This window comes from Pipra filicauda, unplaced genomic scaffold, assembly GCF_003945595.2.
Source record: "Pipra filicauda isolate LSUMZ 115617 unplaced genomic scaffold, ASM394559v2 scaffold36_size6622888_pilon, whole genome shotgun sequence".
In the NCBI taxonomy this organism is placed as follows: domain Eukaryota; kingdom Metazoa; phylum Chordata; class Aves; order Passeriformes; family Pipridae; genus Pipra; species Pipra filicauda.
The window spans coordinates 2,085,477-2,113,372 of NW_024104498.1; the positions used below are offsets into that span (position 1 = coordinate 2,085,477).

A 27,896-nucleotide genomic window follows, 5' to 3' on the forward strand; every position below is an offset into this window, starting at 1 on the left:
CCCGCCGATCCGCGCGGGGGGCGCAGCCCGGCCGCGCTGCCAGACCCCCCTGCGGGCAGCGGCCCCGCCAACAGGCTAATTTTGGGCTGGAAGCGGCGCGGGGCTATAAATAACCGGGGCGGCTGGCGCGGTGCTGGCCGTGCCGGCCCTGCCGCAGGTCAGCGGGGCTCCGCGGGCCGGGCCGGGAGACACGGAGGACTCGGGGACCCACCGCCCGGCCCGGCGCTGCTCCAGCGCTCCGCGGTTCTTCTCGGCCCCGTCCCGGAGATCCCCGCCCGGGCACCGCCGGCGCTCCGGCAGCCCCGGCCGGGCTCAGCCCGCGCTCAGCCCGCACTCACCGCAGCCCGGCCCGGCCCCGCTCAGCGCGGGCACCGCAGCTCCGCCGCCGCTGGCCCGGCCCGGCCCGCGGGGAGGTTTTATACCTACGGCCGTCAGGTCCCCGGTCGGTTTATGGCACATGGAGAGCGATCAACTAATAATAGTAATGTGACGGTGCTGGTGGAGCGGGGAGGAATCTCCCCAGTGCCAGGCTGCGAGAGGCAGAGCGCGGTGGCTCAAAGCAGCGCCTTTCTCTGGGAACTTTACAAAGCAGTGGCAGAACGCGGTTTTATTACATCTGAATACATTCCTTTTCCTGCTTAAAGATGACTTGTTTCCTACACGTTCAACTGCAAGGTCTCCAGTGCAGAACTTTCTTCTTCCCATCTCTCTAGTGTTGTGTCTGTCACACCGGAGCCCGACTTTCAGCTGGATTATAAACATTAGGACAATAACCACATGACTTTAGGCTGTGCAGATCTCAACAGCGGCCATCGAAGACAAAACGTGTTTGGCTTTTGAAGGACAGCACAGGAACTTTCCCCCAATTTAAACTGCACAGCCCAAAAGCTGTTGCCGTTCAGTATTTTTTTCCTTTATATAATATATTTTCTAATAGTTGCTTTTTGTTGGTTTCAGGCAGCGAATTCCAATTTCAAGGTGACTAACTGGTATCAAAACACCTGCCCCATGAAATAATTTTGCAACAGATTTCAAGAATCGTGCGAATTCAAGTTTTAGATACAGTTATATGAGCAACAGTTGTTTCACTGAAATATTTTATTTCATATACACAGCTGCACTTCATTAGGCAATAGAAAGGTCACAAATGATCTTACTCTGACACTTGGTTTGACACGTCCAGTTTGGTAGAAACCAAAGACTACAAAAGAAATGTATAATAATCATTAAGAACACATTAAAAGTGAGATTATTATTACAACTAAATTACAAATTATAAAAATATTTGATTCTTGCATAATCCCTACACATTCAACATTTCTGACTTTAGGAGCACAGTTACGGCAGAAGAGGATGGTTTTGAAATTTAGCTTGTTCTTCTTAGCATGGAAAGTGGCATTCAAAACTACCCAAATTTAGAGATTATGAACGAAATTCTGATTTTGGAGTCGCTAGAGTAGAACTGCATCATCCTGTCCCTGTGCTGCAGCTCTGGCACTTGTGTTTTCAGAGATGGTGCACTTCTGAAATTCTCAGGCCACGTGGCTGGTTATCAGCAGATACTCTGGACACACCTGCTAGCTCAGGTGAAGCTTTTAACAGAACTGACTCCAGTTCCATGTTAAAAGGGGACCTTCATCTCCCATTTGAAGTTAGAAAGGACAGAATAGATGAATGTTTTTTTGTCCTAAAAGAGCCAAAGGGGATCAAAAGCCTACCCACATGTACATTTCCCTCTTCCTCTCTCTCTTTTCCTCCCTTCCCTCGCTCTTCATTTCTGAACTGCTTCTGAATCAAATATTTGTTGGTATCTTACAACAACCAGAACCCGTGTTTCTAATTTTGGGAAAGACATCAGTTCAACTTCCAACCCCATTCTGAGGACTTCCGAGAGCTCCACGAGTGCATGGAAGTGCTCCTATTTTAAGTCAGATGTTATCAAGATCTTCCTCATTTTCTAAATATTTTGGTGTTTCTTTAGATCCTTCTCATTCTTCTGTTTAAAAAAAAATCCTTTCATTTTTGACAGAAGACCAACTTTTAAAGTATCTGGAAACATTCACAACCTCCTGTGCAATGCTGTTGCACTTTGTTCAAAAGCTTTTTGTAAAAACCATGAAAATCTCAATATACATTTACTTCTGTGAAAAAGTGCATTTCTGTTTCTCTGAGATGTATGTTAAGGTGTAATTTTCTTCATATCAGTTTATTAGACCAGAGAGACAGTTTGCTACCTACAGCTAGTGCATTTGCTGTGGAATATGCCACTTACTCTGCTACTATTTCCAGCTATTCCTATGGATTATGAGCCCAACAAGACACCTTTACTCTTCCACATAATTTCACTCATAGACTTGCAATAAGCTGCCAAAACACAGATAGCTTAAACATACTTATCTGCTCAAAAGCTGAGATAGGTGAAGAAAACTTCACATGCCCACAATGAAGACATTGCAGAGAAAAGAAAAAATCCAGCACGGAGCACAGCGCCAAGCTCAGCAACTTGAACGGTGGAAACAGGCATTGGAAAAGAGCAGCATTTGGAATTTCTCTTTTATTACACATAGAAGTATACTTTTTTTTTTGTTAAATAAATCATAATCAGTTGGCATTTCACACAAGTCATATGACACATTTTCATCATTTTTGTACTTATCAAACGAGTACAACAAAGGAGCAAAATGTTGGCTTCGGTAAAATCTATGAATTACACAGGCCCTCCTCTTGGATATTGTCATTTTGGGTTGTGTTTGCAACAAAAGGTGACATTTTTCTAGTCAAGGATTGTTTTGATATCTTAGATTTTTAACAACATGCTTCTCAAGTATCTGAATATTTGGAATTGCTCTGTAATTACTTACTCTGTATTTCTTGACACAGGATAGATTCTTGTGGGCTGGCTCTGTGTGGCAAAGCATACGTAAGTGTAGTTTAAGAGCCTAAACTAATTATGAAGCATTGCTTCAGTTTACAGAAATTCAAAGATTATACCTCATCATTTATTACCCCCAGAACAGGAAAAAACATTACTGTGAGTTCCCTCAGGGTTCCACAGCCTGAGCCACAGTTTCACACTGCACACAGATGGCCACAACTGCTTGAATTTCTTAAATAGACACCTGACTTCCCACAGAGAAGGGAGGAAGACTGAAGTGCTTTAAATTATAAAACACTGCCTTCAATTCTGTTTCATGATTAACAAATCTTACCATACATACTTATTTAAAAATATATTTTGAAATGCTACATATGAACTGAGAATGCTATTGGTTAATTTACCACCACACAGAGTAGTAACAGTTTTAGAACAAGGAAAGGTTTTAAAATTAATTGGTGAAGCTAGCATAGCTTTTAAAATATAAATAAGTATTTTTAAACACCTTAATGATGTTTAGATATTTTAAAACAAAATAAAGTAAAAAAATGCATACTGGCAGTCATTCCTGCCCCCTGCACTGCTCCCTTGCACTGCAGTACAGAATGGCTGCTTACACCCACACAAATGGAATCCCAGGGCAGGGGCAACATGTTCAGTTTTGTTGAGTGTGATTCCTTTATTGCATGTGTCACATGAATCAGAGACTGCAGGCAAAACACCTTCCAGACACCTAATGATGAGACTCTGCAATGAGCACTTTGTACTGTAAGCCTTTAAATGGGAACAACTCCATCAGCTTCACTCACAAATCATCTGTGCAAAAGTACAGTATTTCATAAATAAACTTTACCCAAATATTACAGAAAAAAGCTTTGGGATACATGAAGTATAAATACAGCGACAGCTGGGCTGCAAAATTAATTTAGGTATATACAATAACACACTCCCCATTTCTCTTCACAGGTGTACATTTAACCTCCCTGAGTCCTTTTCCACACTGTAGTGACCTGATGCATTTCCAGGTGCTTGCTCACCGAGAGCCATGGTGTAGCTTCAGCATTTAGAGAAAAAAGGTGGGAAGGAGCACCCCAACGTGCACTCCCTGGCATTTGTCACGGATTTTCAGGGCTTACTGGACTTTTGCTTCCAAGAGCCCGCTGGGCACGACGTGCCCATGAGAGCTCACACAGGCCCCCACGTGTCTCAGGGAGTCTGCCCCCAGGTAAGCCATGAGCAGCTCCGTGTGGCGGATCAGCAGCTGGGTGAGATCCTCAGCCAGGCTCTCCATGCTGGAGTATCTCACCTTTTCAAAATCAAAAATGTCTTTGAGGAAGAAAAGCACTTGATCCTAGCCAGGGGAAAAAAATAAAGAGAAAAACTCGTATTCACTTACCAGCAGCTATTTCTTTTACATGTTTCCTACGAGCATCCATTTTGGTGCTGAGGCAGAAGTGTGCTAAAACAGACTTTGCAAAACAGTTCTAAGCTTAAAACATTTAATAATGTTTTTAAAATATTTTAAAATATTTAGTTTTCATGCTTTCTTACTGTTAGCCCTAATCTTAGGAAAATGGAAATGTTTATACTTATAAATAAAATATTAATTTATTTTAATCAGGAAGATTTTTTTTTTTCATATAGATAAGTGGTAATTAAAAAAAAAAGTTGCAAACCTTGAAGAAGCAGCATAAGTCATAAAGGGAATTTCTAGGGCCCAAAAAGCCCCACGCCAAAACAGGGCTGATATGTTCACATATAGCATAGAAATGTGCAAAAAATCCATCAGGCACCTAAGTGATGGAAAATTGGAGACAGAAGTTACACAGTAAGTTTAGTATAAATTTCCATTATTTAACATTAAGTCTTCATAAAAGCCTAACACACTTACTACAGCAGGGCTGTGGTAACCTGAACAGAATTACTGTCACCACTGCCGACTGGACCCAAACTAGGTTGAAAATCTTTCAGTTTTTGCTAAAAAACAGGTGTTAGGGCCCCATGAGCTAAATTTCCACAATTGGAAACCTCTCGTCTGAACTTCAAATTCTTAGGAGCCGATCAATAACTTTGTTCCACATAATTTTGAAGGGCAACTTACCTTCATTTGCTGTCTTTTCTGCTTCAGTACTGACCAACAGCTTGAAGCTACAGCCTAATTGTTAAAAGAAAAAAAAGCAAGCCCAAGTCATTTTTCATCTCAAAAGAACTCACCTGCAGAATACTGTATTTCTGTATTTTGGGGACATGTATTTTCTGCACTTTCAACCTTGTGATAACACAAAGTTTAAAACTACAAAACGGCAGCTGATACAAATAACCAAATTTATATGTAGTTCATACGTGTCATTTCAGATCTATCTTTGCAACAGTTTCTTCAGTTTAATTCAAATGTAATTTGGCATCCCTGACTGATTTTACAGTTACAACAGTTAGCAATTCTCTCTGGGTTTAACTGAGGACCAGCCTCTTATATACCTAAAGCATGTGCTCAGACATAAGTAACTATTTTAGATATTATGTGGAATGTGAACACATTAAAATGTCCTTTTTCATTTTAGCAAAAACATTCTTGCAATAGCTTCAGATCCAGTTAAGGAGTTTTGTCCAAATATGGACCTGTGAAATACAATATACTGATATCAGTACTGGGCTTTTTTCCCCTCAGAGCTTGTTCCTATCCTCATCTGACTCTCCTTCAGTGCTGCAGGAGAATTAACTATTCACAAAGCCAGTGTTACCCCAGAATTACAGAAATACATGCATGGCACTTTTCTCTCTAGAGGGAATGTTTCAACTGAAAGACAAAAACAAAAGGAAAACTGGCATTTTACAGACAAAAATGGACGAAATGACAGCAGTATCTGTACCAGCTGACCATGGCAGGAGCCTGTGTCCCTAACAGATCTATCTGACAATAAACAGGCCCAGCTGAGAAATCATGAATTGCAATCAACATTTGAATGCCTGCACTGCATTAGTTTACTTTTGTTTCCTTGCAGCTTTGTGCCTTGTTGCTAAATCTCTGGTCTCTGAACCAAAACCTGGATCTAATACCTCAGACGTGGCTAAGTGAAACCTCCCCTCTAAAATTCTGCTTCCTCAGAGGAAACTAATTTTTGCAGGACAAGCTGAAGTATTTTCTCTGATACATTCAATCATTCTGTATGTTTTGGGCCCAGACTTGTAGCTTTTCAACTGCTGTTATGATAAAATACAATCTGTTTAATTCTTTTGAGGAATATTTCAGGTACACACTCAGTTATACTGGAAGCTAAACTGGACTTTACACAGCCTTTATCCTGCAGTTGTTGGATTTATTCTTGGTTTTAGATTGTACTTTAAGGATACAAAGCACAGAGCACCAGAACAGTTTCAGCACAGAAATTTCTATCAGAATGCTCACAACACACTTATATTGATCACACCACCCACATACTGCAGATTAATTGGTATGAACATTACACATGAATACTCACTGTTTCTTTAAAAGAGGAATTCAACCAGCGGTTATTGACTACATTCTGTATAGATATAGGTGGATTTTCTAAATCTTCAAATGAATCCATTAATATGAAGTCCAGAACAACATCATAAAAATTCAGGTTTTTCACCTGTATGAAAGGAAAACATGACCTAAGTAACCTAGTTTCTCTTTCAGCAGTGGAATTCAGCATGCACCACATTCAAATGCATTAAAGATACTATGGAGAAGTTAAAAAAAAAAAAGTACTTTCTGGTACTAAACTGGTGGATGCCAATTCTCTAAATCAGAAATACAAACAAAAAAAGAGCTGCCTTTCCCACAATTCTGAATTGTAAAATTTTATTTTTAGATCCTATGGCTCAATAGGATCCTTTAGATCCTATTAAGGGTAAAAGCACTTTTCAGAAATTCAGACTCACTCCTCTAGCAGCAAGTTCCATTTCGGTATTATCCCAGTGGTCTGTTTGTTCCAAAAAATATATCATTTCATCAAAGACATCTTCAAATTTCTTTGGGTTCTGTAAAGTAAAAAGCAATGAGTATCAAGCAAACTCAACAAGAGATGTGGTTTATTTGCAGTGGAAAGTGAATTCTGGTAGGAGTCACATAAACAATGAAACATTAGTTAAAAAAAGCCTTTTACCTTTCGTGCTTTCACAATTAAAGCAGACAAAATTTTTCTTCCACTTTCAGCAAGAAATATTCTGTTTGCTGTTTCTGAAAGAATTACCTAGAAAAGGGTTCAGAAAATACAGACATGTTCATGCACAGGTTATACTAAAGTGACCTTAAACACTCCAATCACATTTCAGATAATTATAACCTCTGGTATGGTGGACCAGCTCCTAATAAGCCTTTGGTGCAAAGGTTCCAAAGCTAATCATAAAACTGGGACTCCTCTGCAAATTCATCTCGTCTCAGAACTATGGGAATGTAAAGGCAACAAGAAAATATTTAACTCCAGAACAAGTTATAAAAATGCTTGCCCAGAGAGTGCTTTCAATGCCATGTACTTTAGTTTAGGCTTAACGAGACAGACAAATCACCCTGCTCACTGTTTACCTGAAAAGCTTGTCGAATACAGTGCAGCTTAGCAAGGAAGTCACTGTCTCCTAGACATTCAAACATTTCAGTCCTACACAAAACAGAAAGGTTTTCAAAGACCATTAGGAAAAGAAGCACCAGAACAGTCACATCAGTCTAACTCTTAGAAAAAACACCTAGTGCAATTAACTCCTAAAAAAAATGGTTCCTAGGCAGAATATTTAACTTTAAGTTTTGCTTTTCTGGAAAATAGTTAAACAGACATAAATCAGTACCTTAACACTCGTGAATATATTTTGCCTTCTTCTGCCAAGTGCATGGCTTCTTCATACAAGGGGCAGTGGCAGAGGGAATCCAGCCCGTACGTGTTACGGATCTCCCTGTGCTCTGTAAGCTGACAAAGAAATCGTTTGGAAGTTCATTAAAGAGCTTGACAACGTATTTTTTTGTAAAGATAAAAACAAATTCAAGAATTTTCCTGATACTCTACTGATAGATGCATCCTTTTCTGCATCTGCTTAAAAGAAAGGGGCAACACTCAACTGGTACACAGAACAAATACACCACACCTCGCAAGACCTGCTTCGTAACTCTTAGAATCTGAAAGCTACAGTTTCAAGTTTCAAAACTCATGGAGGCAGCTTAATTTTATATTTAATTTGCCTAGGTAAGTTCTTAAATTGTCTGGTTAAATCTAATGGGTCTCCAAGCTGTTAAAAGAAAATAATTGCCAGGTCACAAAGTACAGAATGATTGTATCATGCAGATCTTTAGGAAACCAGAAATAGTAACATCCTCCCACCCCTGTTTTTGTTTCGCTGGGAAATATGTCTACTAGTTACCAAAGCACGTTGTATGAAGCATGAGCACTCAGAATTTTATATGACAGGCTCCCAAAAAGGTTTTCACTGTTGGCAGTTTTAATTCTGTGATTATTGTATAAATTAAGGTGAACTCACAGACATTTTTAAAGCAAGAAAGAAACCAAAACCAGATTAATAAATCAAAGCACATAAATAACAGAGAACTCCTGTTTACAGGGTATCATATTTAATCAACAAAACAATGGCTAGCTACGATTTCCACTATAAACATTACATCATATTATTAATAATCAAAAGAAAAAAAGCTTATACATCATTCAGATTAGTTAATGACCAGAAAATTATTTTTAAAAAATTATTATTTTTTTAATTATATATATATATTTAATTATCTTTTTTTTTCTTTAATATTCTGTATGGGGCAAACAAACTTGTGTTTCTAGGCTATAAAAACATAGCCTGGAAACATCTTTAAAAAGTAACTGTCAAAGTATTTGAACTATATAAAAAGTTACCCTATATTTGAGAACGATTTAAACAAATCAGATTAAAGTATAACTTTGTATCAAACCTCCATTAAAATTTTCAAATAAATACATGCTGAAAAGCTTTTCCTGTCAGTGAGGACACCCAGCCAAGTGCTGGTGAGATGATCCCGGTGTGCCTTCTCCACACACTGCAGCAACAGTTTGGCCAAGATGGCTTTCCTGCTGCAGGGAAAGGGCCAGTACCTGCTTTTGTCCATGTCAACATTTAAGGACATGAAAAAAGTCAGAGATTTCAGTGCAGAGCTGGTGCTCTGACAAGTGTCACACAGTTAGATGGTGTTCATTTGCTGGAACTTACACAGGGGGGTTGAGTCACTCACACCAGTAACCTTTTACTTCTGGCAGATACATACAATTCCTTCCATAAACTGTCAGGTTCCATTTTAAATTGTTTTGTTTGGCTACAAAAATCCCACCGAGACCAAACCACTCTCTCGTGGACACCTTCTCGCACAGCCAGTGTCACGCTGAAACCCTTCCCACAGCTCTGAGGATGACAAGGTGCTCCACCACAGCCAAGAGAGCTGGCAGAGGGCTGTGAGGATGGCCCTGACATGCCAGCCCCCAAATGTCTGCTACTTCCTCACTGTCATGTGGGGTTACATGGAGAAGAACATGAAAATGCAGACAAAGCAGAGATAAAAAGGTGACTGCAGTTCAGGGCTGGGTGTGTCCACAGGTTTCACTGGGTTGGAAGGGACCCACAAGGATCCAGACTAACTCTTAAGTGAACAGCCCCTAGAGGGATCAAAGCCCAAACCTTGGCTTTACTAGCACCATGCTCTGAACAACTGAGCAAATCTCAGGGTTTTCATGACCCTAAAGCAGCAGCAACCTCCTCCTGGAAGGCTTGCCTTCCATCCCTTCAAGGCTGAGGAGAGACAGCGCAGTCGGTGACCACAGCACAGGACATTTCTGGTGACCTGCAGTGGACACCTGACTTCATTATGCTGAAATAATATGGACACACCTTCAAAACTCCAAAGCCTGTAGTGCTAATTCGTGTCTAAGCTTGTGGTGCTTCCTTGTGTCTCTGAAGGTTACAACATGGATTGTTCAGATGTTAATCAGTTTGCTCTGGACACTTCAGCTTTAGGGCTGCATCTGCTAGTGAAGAGATGCTGAAATCGTTGCTGTAAAGCACCAAACCTCTGGAACTTGCTAGAGTTCTTAAGTCTGAGATTCCCTGGAACAGGCTCAGTACCCTCATTTGCTACTCACAAGTTGTTTCTTAATAAATAGAAAAAAATTCTCAGCTGTGCATCGAAGCCTTGTTGACTACCAAAATAACCACCTACGTGAATGTAACAAAAATAAACAATGCTAGACCTTTTAGGAATTCTTGCTTGCTCCCCCTAATAAAAAGGTCACTTTACTGTAACAGTCAGCATTCCTTACATTCTGAGAAATGATGCTTCCCCTATATTAAAAAGGCTGATGATGGTCTCTTTAAAGGACAAAGCCATTCAGAGAAAAGATTTATTTTTTTTTTTTTAAATAAGTAGTTACAGGATGAGAGTGAAACACACTTTGGAAGTTGGAAGATGAGATGGTGATTACTAACTAAAACACTTGAGATAGTACTTTAATAAACTGAATTGTGTTGATCTGGAGGAAAACAGGAAGGCTGTTACAAAAAAAAAAAAAAAAGAGTAGCTAAGGCTTTATTCACAAGTCCAAAAAATCTCCCAAGCTTTGGATGGAGTTAACATTTTAACAAGGAAAGCAAAGTTTATTTGATAATAGAACTGCAGATTCAATTCTAGTCAAGATATGAAAATAAGATACGATAAATGCATGTGCACTGACAACAGAGAGGCAGCACCAAAGCTCAGGGAGAGCAGGAAAGAGCCTCTGTCAGGAAGATGGAAAAGAAGCCAGGAAAGAGAGGGGAGAGGCCTTTATGTGGCACACTCAGGGCTGTGTTCTTGCCAAGGGTGGCAGCTATTTTGATCACAGTAGATGGGAGAGCAAGACTATGAAAAGGATACTAACCTTCCTCAACACAAGCTGATGGCAGACAGGCTCCAACAGGGAAGAAAATACCATTATTTATCACAGGATATAGTGTTAATAACCTAATTAGGGAAAATAGTTGTGTTCACCATCCCTTCTGCAGTGCTTCTGAGAGCCTGAGGGTGTTTAAGAGCAGAAGTCTGTCTGGCTTGGGGATGACAACTGAGTCTAAACTGTCTCTGTAAGGATTCAGGCACCTGTGCACTGTGGGTGTCCAGGCAGGCACAACTCCGGGTCAGAAGTCATCAGATGTGTGGTGCCCAGCACCCTCTTGATTCTCAGCCCCAGCCAAGAGGAAGCTTTGGCACACACTCCTGCCATCCTGCAGAGCTCACCAAAAGGGCACATGACTTAAGCTCTGCCAGCTGTCCCAGTTTTGTACAGCTCTTTCCTTAAAAACCATCTTCCTAGACTTTGTCCTCGTACAACACAGCACGACACTGTTGTTGCCTCCTAAGCAGTGCCCCCATCACCTTCCATTCAAGCATCTGTGTCTTGGTTTGTGACAGTTATCTCTCCTGAGGGTACTGAGCTAAATTTGGTCTGTGTGTCAGCACTGAAACAGTTTCCAGCCTCTAAAACCAGAGTCCTGCTCCTTGGGACAGGACACAATGTAGGAGGAAGACAAGGAACTGTCAACACACAACTTGCAGCGTGATGTGACCACAAAAAATGGTGCCACGTTCTGATTTCCTGCAAGGGGAAATTACTAATCCTGGTAGGGCAAAATCACATATGAATTTCGGATTTAAAAGCCTTGCTAAACACTTCTATCACGACATGGAGTTTAGGGCAGTTATTAATATTTTAACTGCAGTCAGGGAGCTTATGATGAAAGAACAACTGCCTGTTTGGCCCTTAGCTGAGATAAATCCAAAGCTGGAAAAGCCTCAGGCCTCTTAGCCGAAACTAAAACATTCCACTGTTTTGCTAGTGCAAGAACAAGAAAGTGAAAAAAGTAGATAAACAAGAAGCTACCTGATATCATCATGTCTAGAATAAAAGAATCTGGTATGTCAATTCTAATCCAGTTACATCAGAGCTGTAACTGTTCTCCACTAAGAGCTGAATACACTGGGAAGTAGTTATTGCTCCTTCTCATTGCCATAATTATTTGCAGTACTAATGTGAGGCGTTTTTCCCCCCAAAGGATGGACAAAATGTTAAATCCAGGTAACAGTATATTTGTACAAGAACACCCACAGTTTCCTTCTACCTGGAGCACACACAGTGATGTCCTGTACCCACTGCTGGAGTGAACTGACCCTGTAGTTCAAGCCTAGTGGCTCATATTTAATCCAGAACATTGGTGGTGTTTTGACTCAAACACTAAACTGCAAGTTATTCATGCTTTGTTAGTCTTCAGGACTTCTGGCAGCTGAGAATTTCACTAGATTCTTCCATAAAATCTGAAAAAGGAGAGTTTGTTCTATTGGCAAAGGACAGAACAGCTGGAAAGGAAGAGAAAACCTTCATAACTTTGTCCTGGAGGAAAGAGTTGACAGAAGTGGCTCTGAGGTATCAGAATGTGGAGAATATTTTCAGGATAGGTAAAGACAATTACATTGCCAATTTTAACTTAAACATTTCCTTAGCACACACTGGGACAATACAGCTCCAGGACAGGATGATGATTCCACTGAGGTGATACATCCTGGGTGTTTGTTTGGTTGATTGCTTTTGGTTTTTTGGTTTTGGTTTTTTTTTTTTTTTAAGCCAAGCAACCCAACTGAGCATCTTCACATACTTGTAAAAACACTATGAAAGTTCATAGGGAAAAAAAAAAGAAACAAAATGTACAAACTACAGTGGTTTACAGCTCCTCTCACCAGCTGGTAGAGTTGAAGCAAGTTTGAATTGTGGTCTTGTCCAAATTACAGGGAAGAGTAACTGGCCTCTACAGATACAATCTTTGTTAGGAATGAATGCCAGGCATCACAACGATGTGAATTACTGAATCAAGGTAATCACAATTTACTGTGAGTTACTGAATCAAGGTAATTGTGCTATGGAAAACCAAACCCTATAACAGTCAGATGATAACTGCAAAGCATGCGGATGCAATTCTCTCTTTTTCCAGCTGAGTTTAGCAGCTTAGCTGCAGTGCATCTATGAGAGCAATATCTATCACAAAATGTATCTATCGAGGCCAACTTTGCCTTTCCTGTTATTTGGAGAGAAGTGCTCTTCAAGATGCCTCCAGCTCCCCAGAGAGCACGACAGGAGATGTTCCTCACTCAGTAAATGTGTCACTGCATATGAGATTCTTCAAACACTTCAAGGGAGCTGCGGCAGATTTCAGCTGATAGAAAATATCCTGTTATCCAAAGATTGTTTCTTTATGTATCCTCTGTGGTCTTATTGAAGAAGATTAGAGAAATTAGATGAAGTATGTCATGTTGTTAAGGAATTCTCCCTGTCAGACCATTCCAGAGGCTCCCTGGCACTCCCACTCCCAGATACAGAGACTTTCACTGCTGGGACTGAGGCTCCTTCCCAGCAGTGGCTGCACAAACCCAATGGGAGCCCCATTTGACTCCCCACACCCCACTCACACAGTCAGACGAGTTTTCCTTACCAGCTCGACCCCAGGTTTTCCATAACAGAGTCTCAGACCCTCTGGTTCCTGTTTAATAATTTCCTCTTGGTGCAAGAGCAGAGTTACAGCTCGAGCTGGTGCCTCCATACTGAGCATGGAACACACTAAAACAGGGAGCTGTCAACCTCCAATGATTTCCTCTCAAACAAAAAAACCCCAGCTCTAAAATATACAGAGCCTTCTGCATACATGTCTACAGGATGGTAAGGCAGGAGGAAAAGAAGAACAGGAAAATGCAGTTCACAGTGAAAGGAACTACCACAGCCTTAACTCACTGCTTCTTCACTCAGGAAAATCTGGTATATTTTTCAAAAGCAACTTCTGTCTAGGAGTTGGGGAAACACTCTGTCAGTGCACCAAAAAAAAAAAAATTAAAAAAAAGCTGGTTACAACTAAGCTTGGAAAGTTTCTTTTTTTTTTCCCATAAGAGGAATACATTTTTGCTTAGAGTGATTAGCAAAAAATCAGGATTCTTCTGTTCACTGTTCAGACCAGTGAAGAACAATGACAAGATCAATGAATCTTTAAAAAAGCAATCTTTCAGAGTCTTACCTCAGCTGTGGAAACAAAGGAGTCTGTTGATGCAATGCTCAATGTGTCTCGAAGGCAGAAATCATCCGTGTTATCCTTCACAGTAATGTCTGTGTTTTTATCTTTAAAATATAAAAAAAAAAAACCAAAACTTTTTTAGATTCCATTTACATCTTGAAAGTGTGCTTCATGTATACTTTAACATAGTACTTCATCTGGAAGGCATGACATTAGAATACTGTGAGAGTAAATTCTCTTTACGACCCACTAACACATAAAAAGGTGACTGCATTTTTCTGCCTTTGAAGTGGACTTTCAAATATCAGCCACAATGACCTGGGAGAAGAAAAAAAAACTTGCCCAGAGGTTTTCCCTTTTTCCTTTATAGGCTTCTGAAGATCTATCTTATGATATTACTTTGCTATATTGATCTAAACACTGTTAAGGTTTTAACTTGGCTGTGTTATGTGACAAATGCTCAGTGTTTCAGTCACCAAGAAATACTGTTATAAATAAAAGTCCATTAATAAAAAAACACCCCAAATTTTAACTTCACTGGAATTTGTTTCATTTTCTGCTTTTCATGTCTTTTTTCACTTGCTGGTTCTTCAGAAGAGCAAGTGAAGTTTTTCATCTTCACTGCATCCTCTTTCCCCAAAAACTTCTTTTATTGAAACAACACATCCAGAAGCATTTCCTATAGTGCTAGAATTCTTAAAGCCTTTAAAATAACTGACATTTTTTTTGCTTAAATTCATCTGCAATACAGTTTCTCTCAGGTTTCCTTTATTTTATTCTCGGATTTCAACTGTTGCACTTATTACTATTTTCGCCATCCAGAAACACTTTCACAGAAGGATTAAATTGGTAAGTCAGTAAGTCAGACTTTGGCTTGATGTGTCCCACACTACATTCCCAGTGGAGCAGATGCAGTTATTTTGGGTTACTTTACCTTCAGACATTACACATGTGTTGCTAAAAGTCTGTTTTATTTCCAAGAGTCAGCAGCAAAGAGCTACCCAATGTCCTCCAGATCTGTTGCCACGGCAATTCTTCATTAAAAACACTATTACAGAGCAAAGTGGCCAAATGCCAATACACTGGAATGGTTTGCTCATCACTTGAAATGCTACAAATCCACATAACTTAACTATTACTTCGGTGGTTGTTATGGTTTTATTAGTTATGGACCTGGGTTGACAGCTCAAAACCTGCATATAACAATAAATATCTGTCTCTCAGACTAATCACTGAGGGGAAAAAATTATTAGAAGTTTGGACAAAGATTTTACTAGATTAAGCTAGGCAAATTGTAATCACAACTTCACCAATATTCATATGAAGTCTCTGATTTTTTCAGCTCATTCTTACTGGTTCTTTCTTTTGACCTCCTAAAACCAACAGGAAAAGTACTGCAGCATCCAAGTTGGTTGAGAAACAATCACACACTGGGATCTGAAATGCTGGAACAGAAAACCAAACTGTGGTTTGTAAAGCATTAGCCTGGGGTCCGCTCAGAGCAGATGGGGTAACACGGTGTTCCTTATTTCTCATAAATTTGCATTCATTCCCTTCTAATATTACATGAGATGATTTTCTAATATCACTGTTTCACATGAGCAGTTGCTGAATCTGCAGTTAACACTGTTAAACCCAGGGTAGCACAGGGATGTAGAGCCTGGAGGCAGATTTTTCCACTCTCCTATTTTCAACCTCTCCCTTTGGCTAAGTTGCTCCCCACACCAAATTTGTAATTAAAACAAAAGTTTCTACATGTCACAGTTATAAAGTCCCTCTGGCACGTGGCTCAAGGGCAATCCAAAGAAATGATTTTCCTGAATCTGCCAGTCTGTAGGGAACACAGAGCACTTCCTTCTGGAGAAGAAAACAGCCCCAGGCACGAGCAGCAACACAAATGACAAAGCCCTACAGGAGTAAAACATGGGCCAGCCCTCCAAGGATCTGCCTGGTGGCTCTGATGAAGATGCCAAGGTAAGGACAGCTCTGTGTACACAAAGTGCAGCTGTCAAGTGGTCTCATATATCAACTTATTCACAATCCAAAAACACCTCCAGCACCCCCACAGGGAAGTCCCAACTGCAGCACAGGCTGAAGACTCAAAGCCTTTGGATATTGTGAGATAATTACTGTGCTCTTGGTGTTACATGTGGGTTTATAACTCAGTGACAAGGACATTTCCCCAGACTGACTCTGGTGTATTTAACTCTGGGCTATGTGTGATTGATTACATATAAATGGGAATAATGCTGTTTAACTCAAATTTATTCTGTGTATATTTCAAAAAAGAATTGGTGTAAATGAAGGAACCACAGCCCAGGACATTGCAGCATCAGGGGTTCTTCTGCAGATCTTGCATTCAGCCTGTTATAGATTACATGAAGCTCAGAGAGAATAAAATTTTGAATACATCTATATTTGTTGAAAAATTCCTAATTCCAAGTGTTCTCTCACTGAGCCAGGATGTTTTTAACATCTCAGTTAGTTCCATATGGAATATCTGTGTTTTCACTCAAAATTCTCACTACTACAGAAAAAGGCACAAAATTTGCATGTTATGACAAAAAAAAAAAAAAAAAGCTTGGCAATGCTGAGTGAAATAATACCTTTGGCAAGCAATATGTGCATACAAAGAAAGCAGAACAGCCTTGCCAGCTATTCCTGGCTTTGTGGCCACCACCACCACCCCAAAATACCCCCAGCCAAGCAGGTGTTTATCAGTGCCCACACTATCATGAAAATTCCCTATGGAATTTCACTAGGGTGCAAATTAAGTTGCAGCTGGAGTACATACCATGGAAGTACCAGGAGACCATTCTTAGACACAAGAACACAAAAAAAGAGGCAGTGGCACAAAGAGACTCCTGGAATGAACAGCTGCAGGAGGAACCCACCCTCCAGTGCCTGCAACTGCTCACACATTCATCCCGAGTTCTTATGGATTCTAATACCCTCAGGAAAGGAATACTGGCAACTATGTGAGCCTCAAATAGAGCTGACTTATTTGAGAAGCCAAGGAGTTATTTTGGGTTCACTTGTATTTGCAAAGAGGACGAAGTAGAGTTTCAGATGTGATGCTGACAGCAGTAATTACCATCAAGGCTCCTGGCTGTACTGCCTGAAAATGCACATGTGGTTATAAAGTTAGACTGAGGGCATTAAAAAATGGAAGGGAGGACTGCTAATGCCTGTGAAATTAATCCTAGCTTTACAAGGTTTTGCAAACAACTATCTACTTAAAACTAAACAAGGTAAAAAAAAATATCAAGCCAGAACCAAGGTATTTTCACATCACAGTGTGCTAATCTAGAATATTTATCTGTCTTTGCTGTGGTAGGTTTGCATGGTAAGACAGAGCACAAAGGTAATCCTCCAAACTCTCAGAGCAAAATCCGACCTCGGAGATGGAACTGCACACAAATTCACTTTACAGCATTCAATCAAGAAGCATTCACCTTCACATCATGTTCTGAAACTCTGATGACTGGTCATGTGTTATCTTCTTGCCAGCCCTGAATGAAACATGGCTCGAGCTCACAAGCGAGTCTGGCACTTACGTGCAGCATTTAAAAAAGGAAAGCACTTACTCACTGCAAAGAACTCCCTGGGATTTTAGTTCTGAGTGCCACCAGTAAATAAAGCCATGGGTTCCTATTCCCACTTCAGTGGAAAATCAGTGCAGTCAATACACCACCATCAGGAAAGCAAGATGAGAAAGGAGGGACTTTACAGACTCCAAAGAGGAGAAAACCTCGCAAAGGAATCCACTTCTGGAAAGTCAGGGCACCCGGAGAGCAGGAGGGGCCCAGTGCTCTGTCAGGCCCCTTCCAGGTGTGGCTTCATGCCCAGGGAAAGGAATGACAATACCCAAGTTCAGACAGCACAGAAACACAAATCAACACAGCTCAGTTCCATGGGAATGTGTCACAGTCCTCTAGCAAGGCACAAGTGGCACAGTGTTTGTCACCCCTGTTACTGAAACATCCCAAAGCAGCTTTATTTACATTTATAAATAGTTATAATTCTGAGAGTGTTGACTGAATATTCATTAAAATATCATTAGTCCAACCAAGTAGCTACTACAGTAGTACGTGAAGTCTTACAGGATGCACCCAGAAAGCAGTGAATTTTCTGTCATGCCATATTTATAAAAAGAAAACAATCCCAACCTTCAGATGGCACTTTCTCATGACTGGGTAATGCAGCCACAGGTTAAAACTGGCAAGCCAAGAATGAAGCAGGGTATCCACAAAGACCATTCTGGGTTTAACAGCTACTGTTAAATTATGTGTTTAAATTCTCCAATAACACAAATATCTGGGATCAATAAACTGCCTATAGCTGGAGGCATCTCACCAGCTGCATATAAGTGAAGATGTTACTGACTTCAGAATGAAAATGTATTTCAGGTCAGGGTCTTTTAAAAATAACCAAATCCTGTACTCTGCCAGTACAGCAGCACGTAGCAGGAGTTAAACGTGTCTCAGGGTTCTTTGTTGGGACCACTCTGATGCAAACTGAGGCGAGAGATTCCTTCAAAAAACAAACCACTCCTCCTGTGCCCACCAAACCCCGAGAAGATGCTCCAGCCAGGCTGTCAGTGTGTGCTCACACCTCCAGCAGCCCCTGCTGTGAACTCACAGCTTCTGCTCACCAGTCTGTGACTGGGAACAGGCAATCAAAGCAGTCACCTCATGGAAAAATTGGGGAAAATGGAGCCTAGGACAGCACCAGGTCACCAGGATCTGCAATTCCACCTTCCTCCTCCTACTCACAGGCCTTTTCCAAGGTAAGCTTTGGCTGAGCTGAGCCTTCAAATTACATCCTTAACCCAAACCTCAGCAGCTTTCGTGCAGGGAATGATCTCCTGGTTTTGTGTGTACAGAAGGCCAAATCTTACTTCCTTGGAAAAAGTTGACTCAACAGAGCTTTCCTAATTCTTTCCAAGTACAGCTATAGCATTCAAGGTCCACATAAAAGCCTTACATTTGCAATACACTCACACAGATATAAAAAGGTCCATTTTCCAAGCCATTAGATGCTCATCTAATTATCATTATGCACAAACAGGAGATGTTCTTCATTCACTGTGTTCTGTATTACTTTGATGCTAATCTTAAGACAAAAGTAGTCCAGCTGATTAAAAGTTGAATTAAAAGCACGTGTACAGATGACAGTAATACATTCTTCATGAGAAGAGAATGCTTAAAAAGTTTAATAGTACAATCCATTAAGTTTACACACATAAGCAGTAAAATGCACCTGAAAATGGAGATGTAGTTGATCTGTAATATTTGTCATCTGGAAAAAGATGCAGTTTGCCTAAAATAACCTTCGAGAGATTTCCCACATAATTTGGAAAGAAAGAATAGTGATTTCTGTGATGTTTATAACAATTTGGTTATTTTGAGATCTTCAAGACACTGACTTTGTCCATAAAGTTATATTATCTGCTGAGTACACATGTTAGATGGTGTATAAAACAAAACAACGTGGTTGCTGCTCCTATATTCTGAAACGGTAAAAATCAAGTCCTTTTGGATGGTCTCATCTAGCAAAGGCAAACAGAGCACAAAATGCTTCTGCATAAGTAATCACTTTAGTCTCTCCACGTGAAAATCCAGTGTACCTAAAAAATGGATGCAAGTACAATTTATTTCCTGTAATCTATAGACACAGGCACATTAAATTACAGAAGATCAGGAAATACAGAAGTATTAGGAAATATTAGAGAGGTTTAATATTCTGGGATGGTGATAAATCAAAAGTTTCCTTCGAGATTTAAATCTGCTGAAGAATCTTTCCATAAATTCGATAACTGAGTTGGAATATTTCCCGACAGTTGCAATTTTTCTTTTTTTAAGCAAAGAAATTATCAAAAGGATAAAAATACTTTATTATGAAGAACATGACCTGTGAAAGCTGCCCCTGAATCATTGTAGCATGCTTTATCATAAAACCAAGACCTCAAAATAGAAAGACCTCTCACCACAAGGAACTCTGCACTCCTAAGGAAGAGTAAACACACGTGGTGCCAGATTGCTGAAATCTGAATTTTAAGAAGATAAAGCAGCACCTAACGTGTATTTTATAACCTGAATTAACACATGACACGTGCAGACAGCTGAGAAATCAGCTTAATGAACACAAACCAATGTATGCACGTGTTCACTTCTCTGTTTTACCACAGACACATGATCCTGGAACAGATTTGAGAGGTGTATCTTGTGTAAACTGTACGTCACTTCTCGGTCTCTCCCTGTCACACAGCTTTTCATTGCTTCAAAAATGTCAACTCTGATTATCCATAACTGCACATTATAAGGTTCTACATTTACACAGGGTTACAGTTTTCTACAGCTTCTTTTCTTTACCTCGAGTCAGTGGATCTTCCCTGATTTTAAGGTTTCAATCCCTCTTCTTTATAGGAAATCTTTGTTTCTGACCACCCTTCTAGACATTTTCAGGTCTAACAGTTTAGGGAACAGCTTCTGTACTTGTATTTGATTCCAAAGATCTGGCAACCAAGCAGAGTTTGCTCAGCTGCCTAATCCAGAAGGGGGCTGTTCAGATGGATGTGCAACACAACGTTGTTGCTGTTTCCTCCTCACAGGGGTCCTCCATTCTCCCGTGGTTCACAAAGCATCCCAGCAAAGTTCAGTCTGAATTCCAGCCCTGCTGATTTCAAAGCTGAGACTGTCCACGAGGGATTTCTAGCAGAGCAGTGTGGAACCTGCCAGGTACCTCAGTCATCAGCTTTGAATGTCACTGCCTTTTCCCAGTCCTTCACATCCTGAAACCAAGCGTGAACCTGCTGCTATTTTTGCACAGACACTTTCTAGTGCCAATGGAATGGTCTGTTCAAGCCCATTCAGTGGGCTTGTATCTTAACTCAGATTCAAAGCAGATCCAAAATGCAAGGTCATATTTACAGGAGGAGAAGGAAGTACAAGGTTTACTTTCAGGTTTTACTCATCTGGAATTAGCACCTTTAGTACCCTTTCTATGCCAGAGGCCTCCATAAGTAGGTTAGGCAGAAAAGTCTTCTCACCAGACAGGGAAGAGTCTTAAAAGTAAATGAATTTATCTCTTTGTCCTCAGTTCCTCTAAGTCAGGGGGTACTTAAAAGCAGGATGTTTACACCAGTGCATTCCTAGCACTGTCCCTGGCTTCTTTTCAAGGCAATTCACTGCCACCTTCTTGGCTTTCCCACCATGCCTTTCCTCACAGAAGAGCAGATATGAGCACATGGAGAGATGAAAAAGGGCAAGAATAACCAGCAACTGTTGCTCAGCTCCTGAAACTTGTTGCAATCCTAATTATTTTTTTTGATTTTTTTTTTCAAATTAGTTTCCTAATTTGTTATACAAAAAAGGAAAGAATAAACAGTTTAGTATTCCAGCATAAACACTACTTTGCTGGACACAGCACAAGGCTATGAGAACATCCAGCATGTATCTTGTCAAAGTAAGATTTTAAACACAAGACTTCTGGGAAGGTTTTTCTTTAGCCAGAAAATCATGCTGTAGGGATGATGACACTTCAAAGCACGTGAGACAGACTGACAAAAGGAGCCCACATAATCATTTGTTCTTCCATTAAAAGAGAAGTATTCCGTCCAGGAAATTTGGCTCAAACACTAAACTGCAAGTTATTCATGCTTTGTTAGTCTTCAGGACTTCTGGCAGCTGAGAATTTCACTAGATTCTTCCATAAAATCTGAAAAAGGAGAGTTTGTTCTATTGGCAAAGGACAGAACAGCTGGAAAGGAAGAGAAAACCATCATAACTTTGTCCTGGAAGAAAGAGTTGACAGAAGTGGCTCTGAGGTATCAGAATGTGGAGAATATTTTCAGGATAGGTAAAGACAATTACATTGCCAATTCTAACTTAAACATTTCCTTAGCACACACTGGGACAATACAGTATCAGAAAAAGAAGATGATACCTTCTATCCCCAGAATTAACAGACAGAAAGACAGAACAAATTATTTAACTGGTGACCTTCAGTAAATAAACATCAAAAGATACAGACAGACATGTTTAGGATTCTGTATTGAGAATGGAGTGTATTTGACACAGGCAAACTCTCATTTACACCAATAACCTCGGTCTCCACTGGAATTCCGGGGCAGAACTGTTGAGCAGGATGCTGCAGACTCCAGTGACACTGCTCAGGAATGTGAGCAGCTCCTGCAAACCCAGCTGCACACAGCACCCAGGGTAAGAACCTAAATTAGCAAGACATATGCTTAACTTTAAACAGTGAGACTTAAAGAATATCTTAAGTGCCCCACTGCTTGGGGCCTGCCTGCATTCCACTTGCCCCAGAGAGGAGGAAAGAATGGGATAAGAATCCTGAAACAGTTGTACTGAATGAAGAGTTCCTCTGGACCTTTAGTTTACTAAATAACACCAATTACCAAACAAATTAAAAACACAAACATATTAAGAACACTGTAAAGTTGCTAAATGCATTAGTAACAACATTAATACTTGAATCATAATGCAAGTGATGATTAGTGTAACCTGGGAGATAGCCTAAAATATGGACATTCTTTACTCAAGTTTTGCTTTGTTTTACCTTACTCTGGTTTACCACAGATAACTAATACACTGACTAGATAGCAACTTTAACTACCTCTGTTTGAGTAGCTGCTAATGGGTGCCAAGCTGTCTGCAAATATGCACCCGGTTACCTTTAAATACTCCCAGCATATCTGCATGTAGAACAAGGGCAGCTTTAAATAGCAGGGCAGAGAATAAAGCCTGGTGTGATCGACATGTGCTCTTGTACCAGCCACACTACAGCACTTGGCTCCAAACAGGGTTATTAGGTAAGGTGGGCCATGTGCACACACCAGATATCCCACAAAAAATTAGACAATTTACAGCAATTTGTTAAAAACAAAAACAACAACTTTAGCTTGAACCATCAAAAAAAAAAACCCAGTTATTTTTTCTACCAGTTTTAGCAATCAACTGCACAAATACATGCAGGAGAGAAAAATGACATGTAAATAATAAATTTTACTCCCTCCGTTGTTACTGTTCACAGAACCTTTTGCTATAACTTTCCACAAAAACAGCTTTACTCCCACATAGAGTTTTAACTTTGAAACATTTCAAGCTGAAACAAGTAAGAAAATTCTAAGATATTAAGAGGACTTTGGGAATGAAATGCTTACACAAGCTACTTGAGCCTCCCAGCTACAGGGTAAACAAGGAAAAAAACCAGCCCCAAACGATTTGCTTGGTAAATAAATGTGTAGAGCTGTAATGATGGGGTATGGCCAGTGCTAAACAACAAGGCCCAAAATGTTTCAGACAAGCCTCTCTTAAAAGCAGACTGCAATGCAAGGAGAAATTTTTTAGCAAAAGTTCTAAAACAGGAATTGGCCCTATGGGCCAAAACATGTTCTCGATCATCAGTTTATGTAACCTCACACTGCCATACTCCAGTCAGAAAAATAAACACTTATCCTGCCCTCACTCCTTACCATCTGTCTGGTAGGATTTTTCCTGCCTCTCCAGCAGTTATACTCACAATGTATATAAACACATAAAAGTCAAGTGTATGTACATCCTCTTTTAGTAAGGAAAACAATCTGTAAACTATAACTTGTTAAGAATGCATCACAAGAATATGCAAAAGGGGAAATAAAAAAAGCAACTTCCTGCCTTCAGAAGCCTGTTTCCACTTATCTAATAAATCACTTTCCAAAATGCAGGCAAGTGGTTATTAAATCAAGCCCTGACATATGGAGAAAATGATCACACTCCTTCACACAAGAAGAAGGTAAATATGTATTTTTTTAACAGGTTTTTAAAAATGGAGAAGATACTGGCCAGAGCTAAGCACTAGAATGAATGGCCAACAAAAAAAGATGCAGAAGGAACACTCAAAATACACGTCTTTAAAGTAGTGTTAGTCAGATGTGCTGTGGGGAGAGTGATAAACACATGGATAACCAGTCCTACCTGAGTACTACTGTGGGGCACCACCTGCATAAACTGCTGTACAAATGTTCCTTACTCATGAGAGGAACTGGAACAGCTTTTTCATATTTACCCCTTTTTATCAGGGATTTAAAATTGATGGCCAGAGAGAAAGGAAAAAGAGGACAAAGTAATTATGAGTTTTCCCAGGTAACTCTGGAACCAGGAAGCTCCTATAAAAGAGACAATTGCAGCTGCTCCTGTGTTCTCAGGAATGAGCAGAAACAGTTGAGACACTTTTTGCGTTGGGAGGACTGAGCAGGGAAGCACAGGAACAGCCAACTCAACAAAGTCTGGGAAATAAAATCATGTAGGTGGATTGGGGCTCAATTATAAGCAGCTTTTAGAGATAAAAGGGGGAGCAGCTCGTGTTTCATTTGAAAGGAAGCTCTTGAGGGAGAGATGCTGATTAAGGGAGGGGAATAATCCAGTCAGAAAAACGAACAAAGGTGGTTTTTATAAGTAACAGTTAAGTCCATGTCAGGGAAGCCAATTTTAAATGGACAGGGCAAGACAAAACATGGCAGGAGTCAAGAAGTGAGAGAGACAAGGGCTTAGACAGGAGTTTTGGTGTGGACAGAAAGAACACAGGTCTCTGGGGTGCCATTTAAGGAACAGCAAGGAGGTGTATAAATAGCCTGCTCAGTTGGATCTAACGGCAAAGCTGGGGGGCAGATGGTGACAAAGGTCCTCAAAAACCAGAGACACACTCTGTGATCTCAGGGGAAGTGTTTCTGTAAATCCCTATCCACACCAACCTCCACCTGAGTGACCAGTGAGTGACCCTGAGCTCTCCAGTGGGCAGCAAAACAGATCGTCTCGAGCCGCTGCTGAAAAGGTTTTAGCTTAAGATAAAACACAAACATACATGCCAGGTTATCAAATACCAACACACAGACATACATATTATGAACACTAATAGTTTTCAGCACCATTAACTTCACTGCATGTCCATGCAAAGCTACTTTGCATTTTTAGTAGAGTACTGCCAAAATTGGGAGTCTCAGTGAAAAAGCCAAGCATTACAATCTTTTCACAGACACCAGGTTTGCAGAAATATTTTTGCTTACATTTCTAAGTTGAATTTTTAACTACCCATCTTATTCTACTATCCAGCATGATGCCTAGGTGCCTTCTGATAAAGAATTTTGCAGAAGGCAATTTAAGTGTTATTAATATTGAACAACATGCTTTTAAAGGAAAGTTTTAAATATTATTGCTTAGGAAAGACATTATCCAATTCAAACATCTGTACTTTGAGTGCAGAGAATACTTTGAGTCTCCTCTGTTGTGAATCAGAAATAAGGAGCTGCACCAATAAGTTGCAATATGAGAGACCACATGATTTCATCAGTTACCGAACTTCAACAAACTGCAATAGCTAAAATTTATGTTAAAAATAGGCATTAATTTTTTAAAAATAGGATTGGAATAATTTTTCTGGGCTTTTCTTCAGTCTTAGCTAGTAGTAATGCTTTCTTTCCTTTATATGAGCATTTCAAGGGATGAATATATTTCCACACCTAAAAAAAAGAAAAAGCTGCTGTTTTCTTTTGTTTCCATTTCAACTCTGTTCCAGCCACTAGAAAAATGTTTAGTGCTTCTCCAAGAAAGTAGGAAATCACTTAATGTAAATTTATCTTGAAGGAGCACAAACCAAATGGAAGGTTTCAAGCTATCATAAGAAGTTTCACAACTCTGAATTTATTTTATAGTATGTGAATTATTATTACAAATTGCTCATGCCCTCGTTGGGGACTGAGAATTATAAACAGAAACATTTCTTGTGCATAATCAAATAAAACATAAAACACTCAAGCTAAAATTTTTCCAGTAACATTTTTGAGGCAGGAAGGAAAATACAGGCTTCTAGTTGTTAATCCATGGACAGTAAAACATCATAGAAGTCGGGGTTAATAAAATACATAAAAAAGAGCTTTCAGCAGCTTCACTGATTTTTGGGTTTTTTAAGAGCAGTTGGAGAAAAGGTTCCTAACATGTAAATCAGTTCTCCAAACAGTTTTGTCAGTAGGTTAAAGGCTGTGCTTATTCTCTCCAAAATGCCAGACATATCTTGGAGTGTGAGAAGAAAATTAAAAAAAGAAACAGACAAACCTTTCAACAAAACCATCCGACAACACAGACCTTTGTGAGAGGTTTCACTGCAGCAGCTGAAACACTTCATTGGTTTGAAACTGCATAACTGGCACGCAACAAAAAGCAAGTATTTTAAAAATTCAAAGGTATGCATTGATTACTTTTTGATATTGTCAAAAAGTTTGAGGGCCAGTGTACACAAGCCACCGTTAGTTCGAGTTCCTTTGTAGAGCAGAAATCAAAATAACAATATGAAGTATTAGGAATTTAGTAGTGACAAGGAGCCCCACAATTTGAGAATTTTCCCCTCTGACCTGCAATTCTGCTCGTAAGGAAAGCTATTGTTTCTCTCCCAGCTCTTTACATTCCTCCCAAGTTAGCTCGACTAACATTTCAAGTCTGCTAGAAAAGATCTAAATAGGAAAAAAAATAATAAATGAGGAGAACTTTCTTCAAGGACAGACTACAGAAAGTGCTGGAAGCTTTTAACCCTCTACCCCTTTACATTCATCACTCAGAAATAATAAGAAGAATATTTTGTTTCCCACTTTTCTGCCAATTGCCTCCTTTCTGGCTCATTCCTGCCTCAAGAAAAAGTGTTTATAGGCTTCCCACGCTGCTTCCCAGCACTAAGAGGAACAGCAGAAAAACAATCCCTGTTTAGCCTTACCTATTTCTTTAAATTTCATGTCCAGAGGTATTTTTTTCTACAGAAATCCTCTTTTATCTTGCTGGTTTGTATGATAATTCTGAAAGTCCAATGGAGAATGCAACAACAGTGAGCATAATGGCATTCCATTATTTCACCTATTTAAAATGTAAGTCTTTTCCAGGGCTTGTATTAATCATTTATAACTCAACAACAGCTTGCAGAGTTGAAAAGTATTATGTGCAATCATTTTTATTATTATATGAATAGAATTCTACCCCAGGGATAAAATGTATTTATTGAATCCTATATCTTCTGCACTGCTAAAAGTTGAATATTTAGAAATATCTGAATATTCTATAATCTCAGAACTACCTGTCATGGCAAGGATGAGAAGAAAACCACTTCAGACCACATCAGGAAAGCCAGTGGTTGCAGTGAAAAGCTGTTGTTTTCCAGCAGGCTCCCAGGTGACCCATTCCTGACTCTCCCACGTGGCACATTTCCAGAGTCTCCTCCAGAGACTGAATTCTGCTTCTCAGAGCTGGTTGGCAAATTGTTCATCAGGCACAACCAATTTCCAACAGTCAGTGGGATCACAAAATGAAAAGCAAGTCTGTGGTGTGACTGATCAATGGCAGCACTGAGATCTTAATTTGACTGGGTGGAGGGAAATAATGATCTGGGAAGAATAAAACACTTAAAGGTTTAGAGAGGGAGCAGCATCTGGGACCAGCAGACAAGGAGGGGAGAGAGAGGGTTCAGGAGCTCCACAGGTTTGATAGAAAACTTTACAGAGAAAGCAGAAAGTGAGGAATTGATAGAAATTTTTACCTTTATACATCTCCTTCCTGACCAAATTTGGAGCTGGTTCTAACCCAAACAAGAATAAGTGCTAGTCAGACATTTCTGTAGCACTTGATAGCATTTGTCCAACTGCCAGAGCCCTGCCTGCAGCTGGGGGGAATCACAGGCACTTCAGAGAGAGAAAATGGAAGACAAATGCACAAACTACAGTTAACCTTGTGTATCAGAGGGAAAAACAAAGCAAAGCATTTTCTGGTTACTGTTGTGGGTCAACAGTGAAACCCTGAAGCACAAGAGCTGGTTATGAGTATTCTGATGACAAGTTGCAAGTGTTATTATAGAATGGTTTGGGTTGGAAAGGACCTTAAACATCATCTTGTTCCAACCCCCTGCCATGGACAGG

General features: G+C 40.0%; 1 protein-coding gene across 3 annotated transcripts in view; it reads right to left on the reverse strand.

Moving 5' to 3' along the window:
* Positions 1-1,065: 1,065 nt before the first annotated feature.
* Positions 1,066-27,896, reverse strand: part of MIGA1 (mitoguardin 1) — a 35,432-nt gene continuing 8,601 nt past the window's right edge. For 2 of the 3 annotated variants that reach the window (XM_027744090.2, XM_027744091.2), the window contains exons 8-16: positions 13,946-14,046; positions 7,682-7,800; positions 7,425-7,497; positions 7,006-7,092; positions 6,782-6,880; positions 6,355-6,489; positions 4,977-5,030; positions 4,552-4,668; positions 1,066-4,226 (exon numbers count right to left, since the gene is read on the reverse strand). In XM_027744090.2, the coding sequence (XP_027599891.1) occupies positions 4,008-4,226; positions 4,552-4,668; positions 4,977-5,030; positions 6,355-6,489; positions 6,782-6,880; positions 7,006-7,092; positions 7,425-7,497; positions 7,682-7,800; positions 13,946-14,046 (1,004 nt within the window). In that variant the 3' untranslated portion in view covers positions 1,066-4,007. The other variant, XM_039384688.1, reaches the window with a different exon arrangement.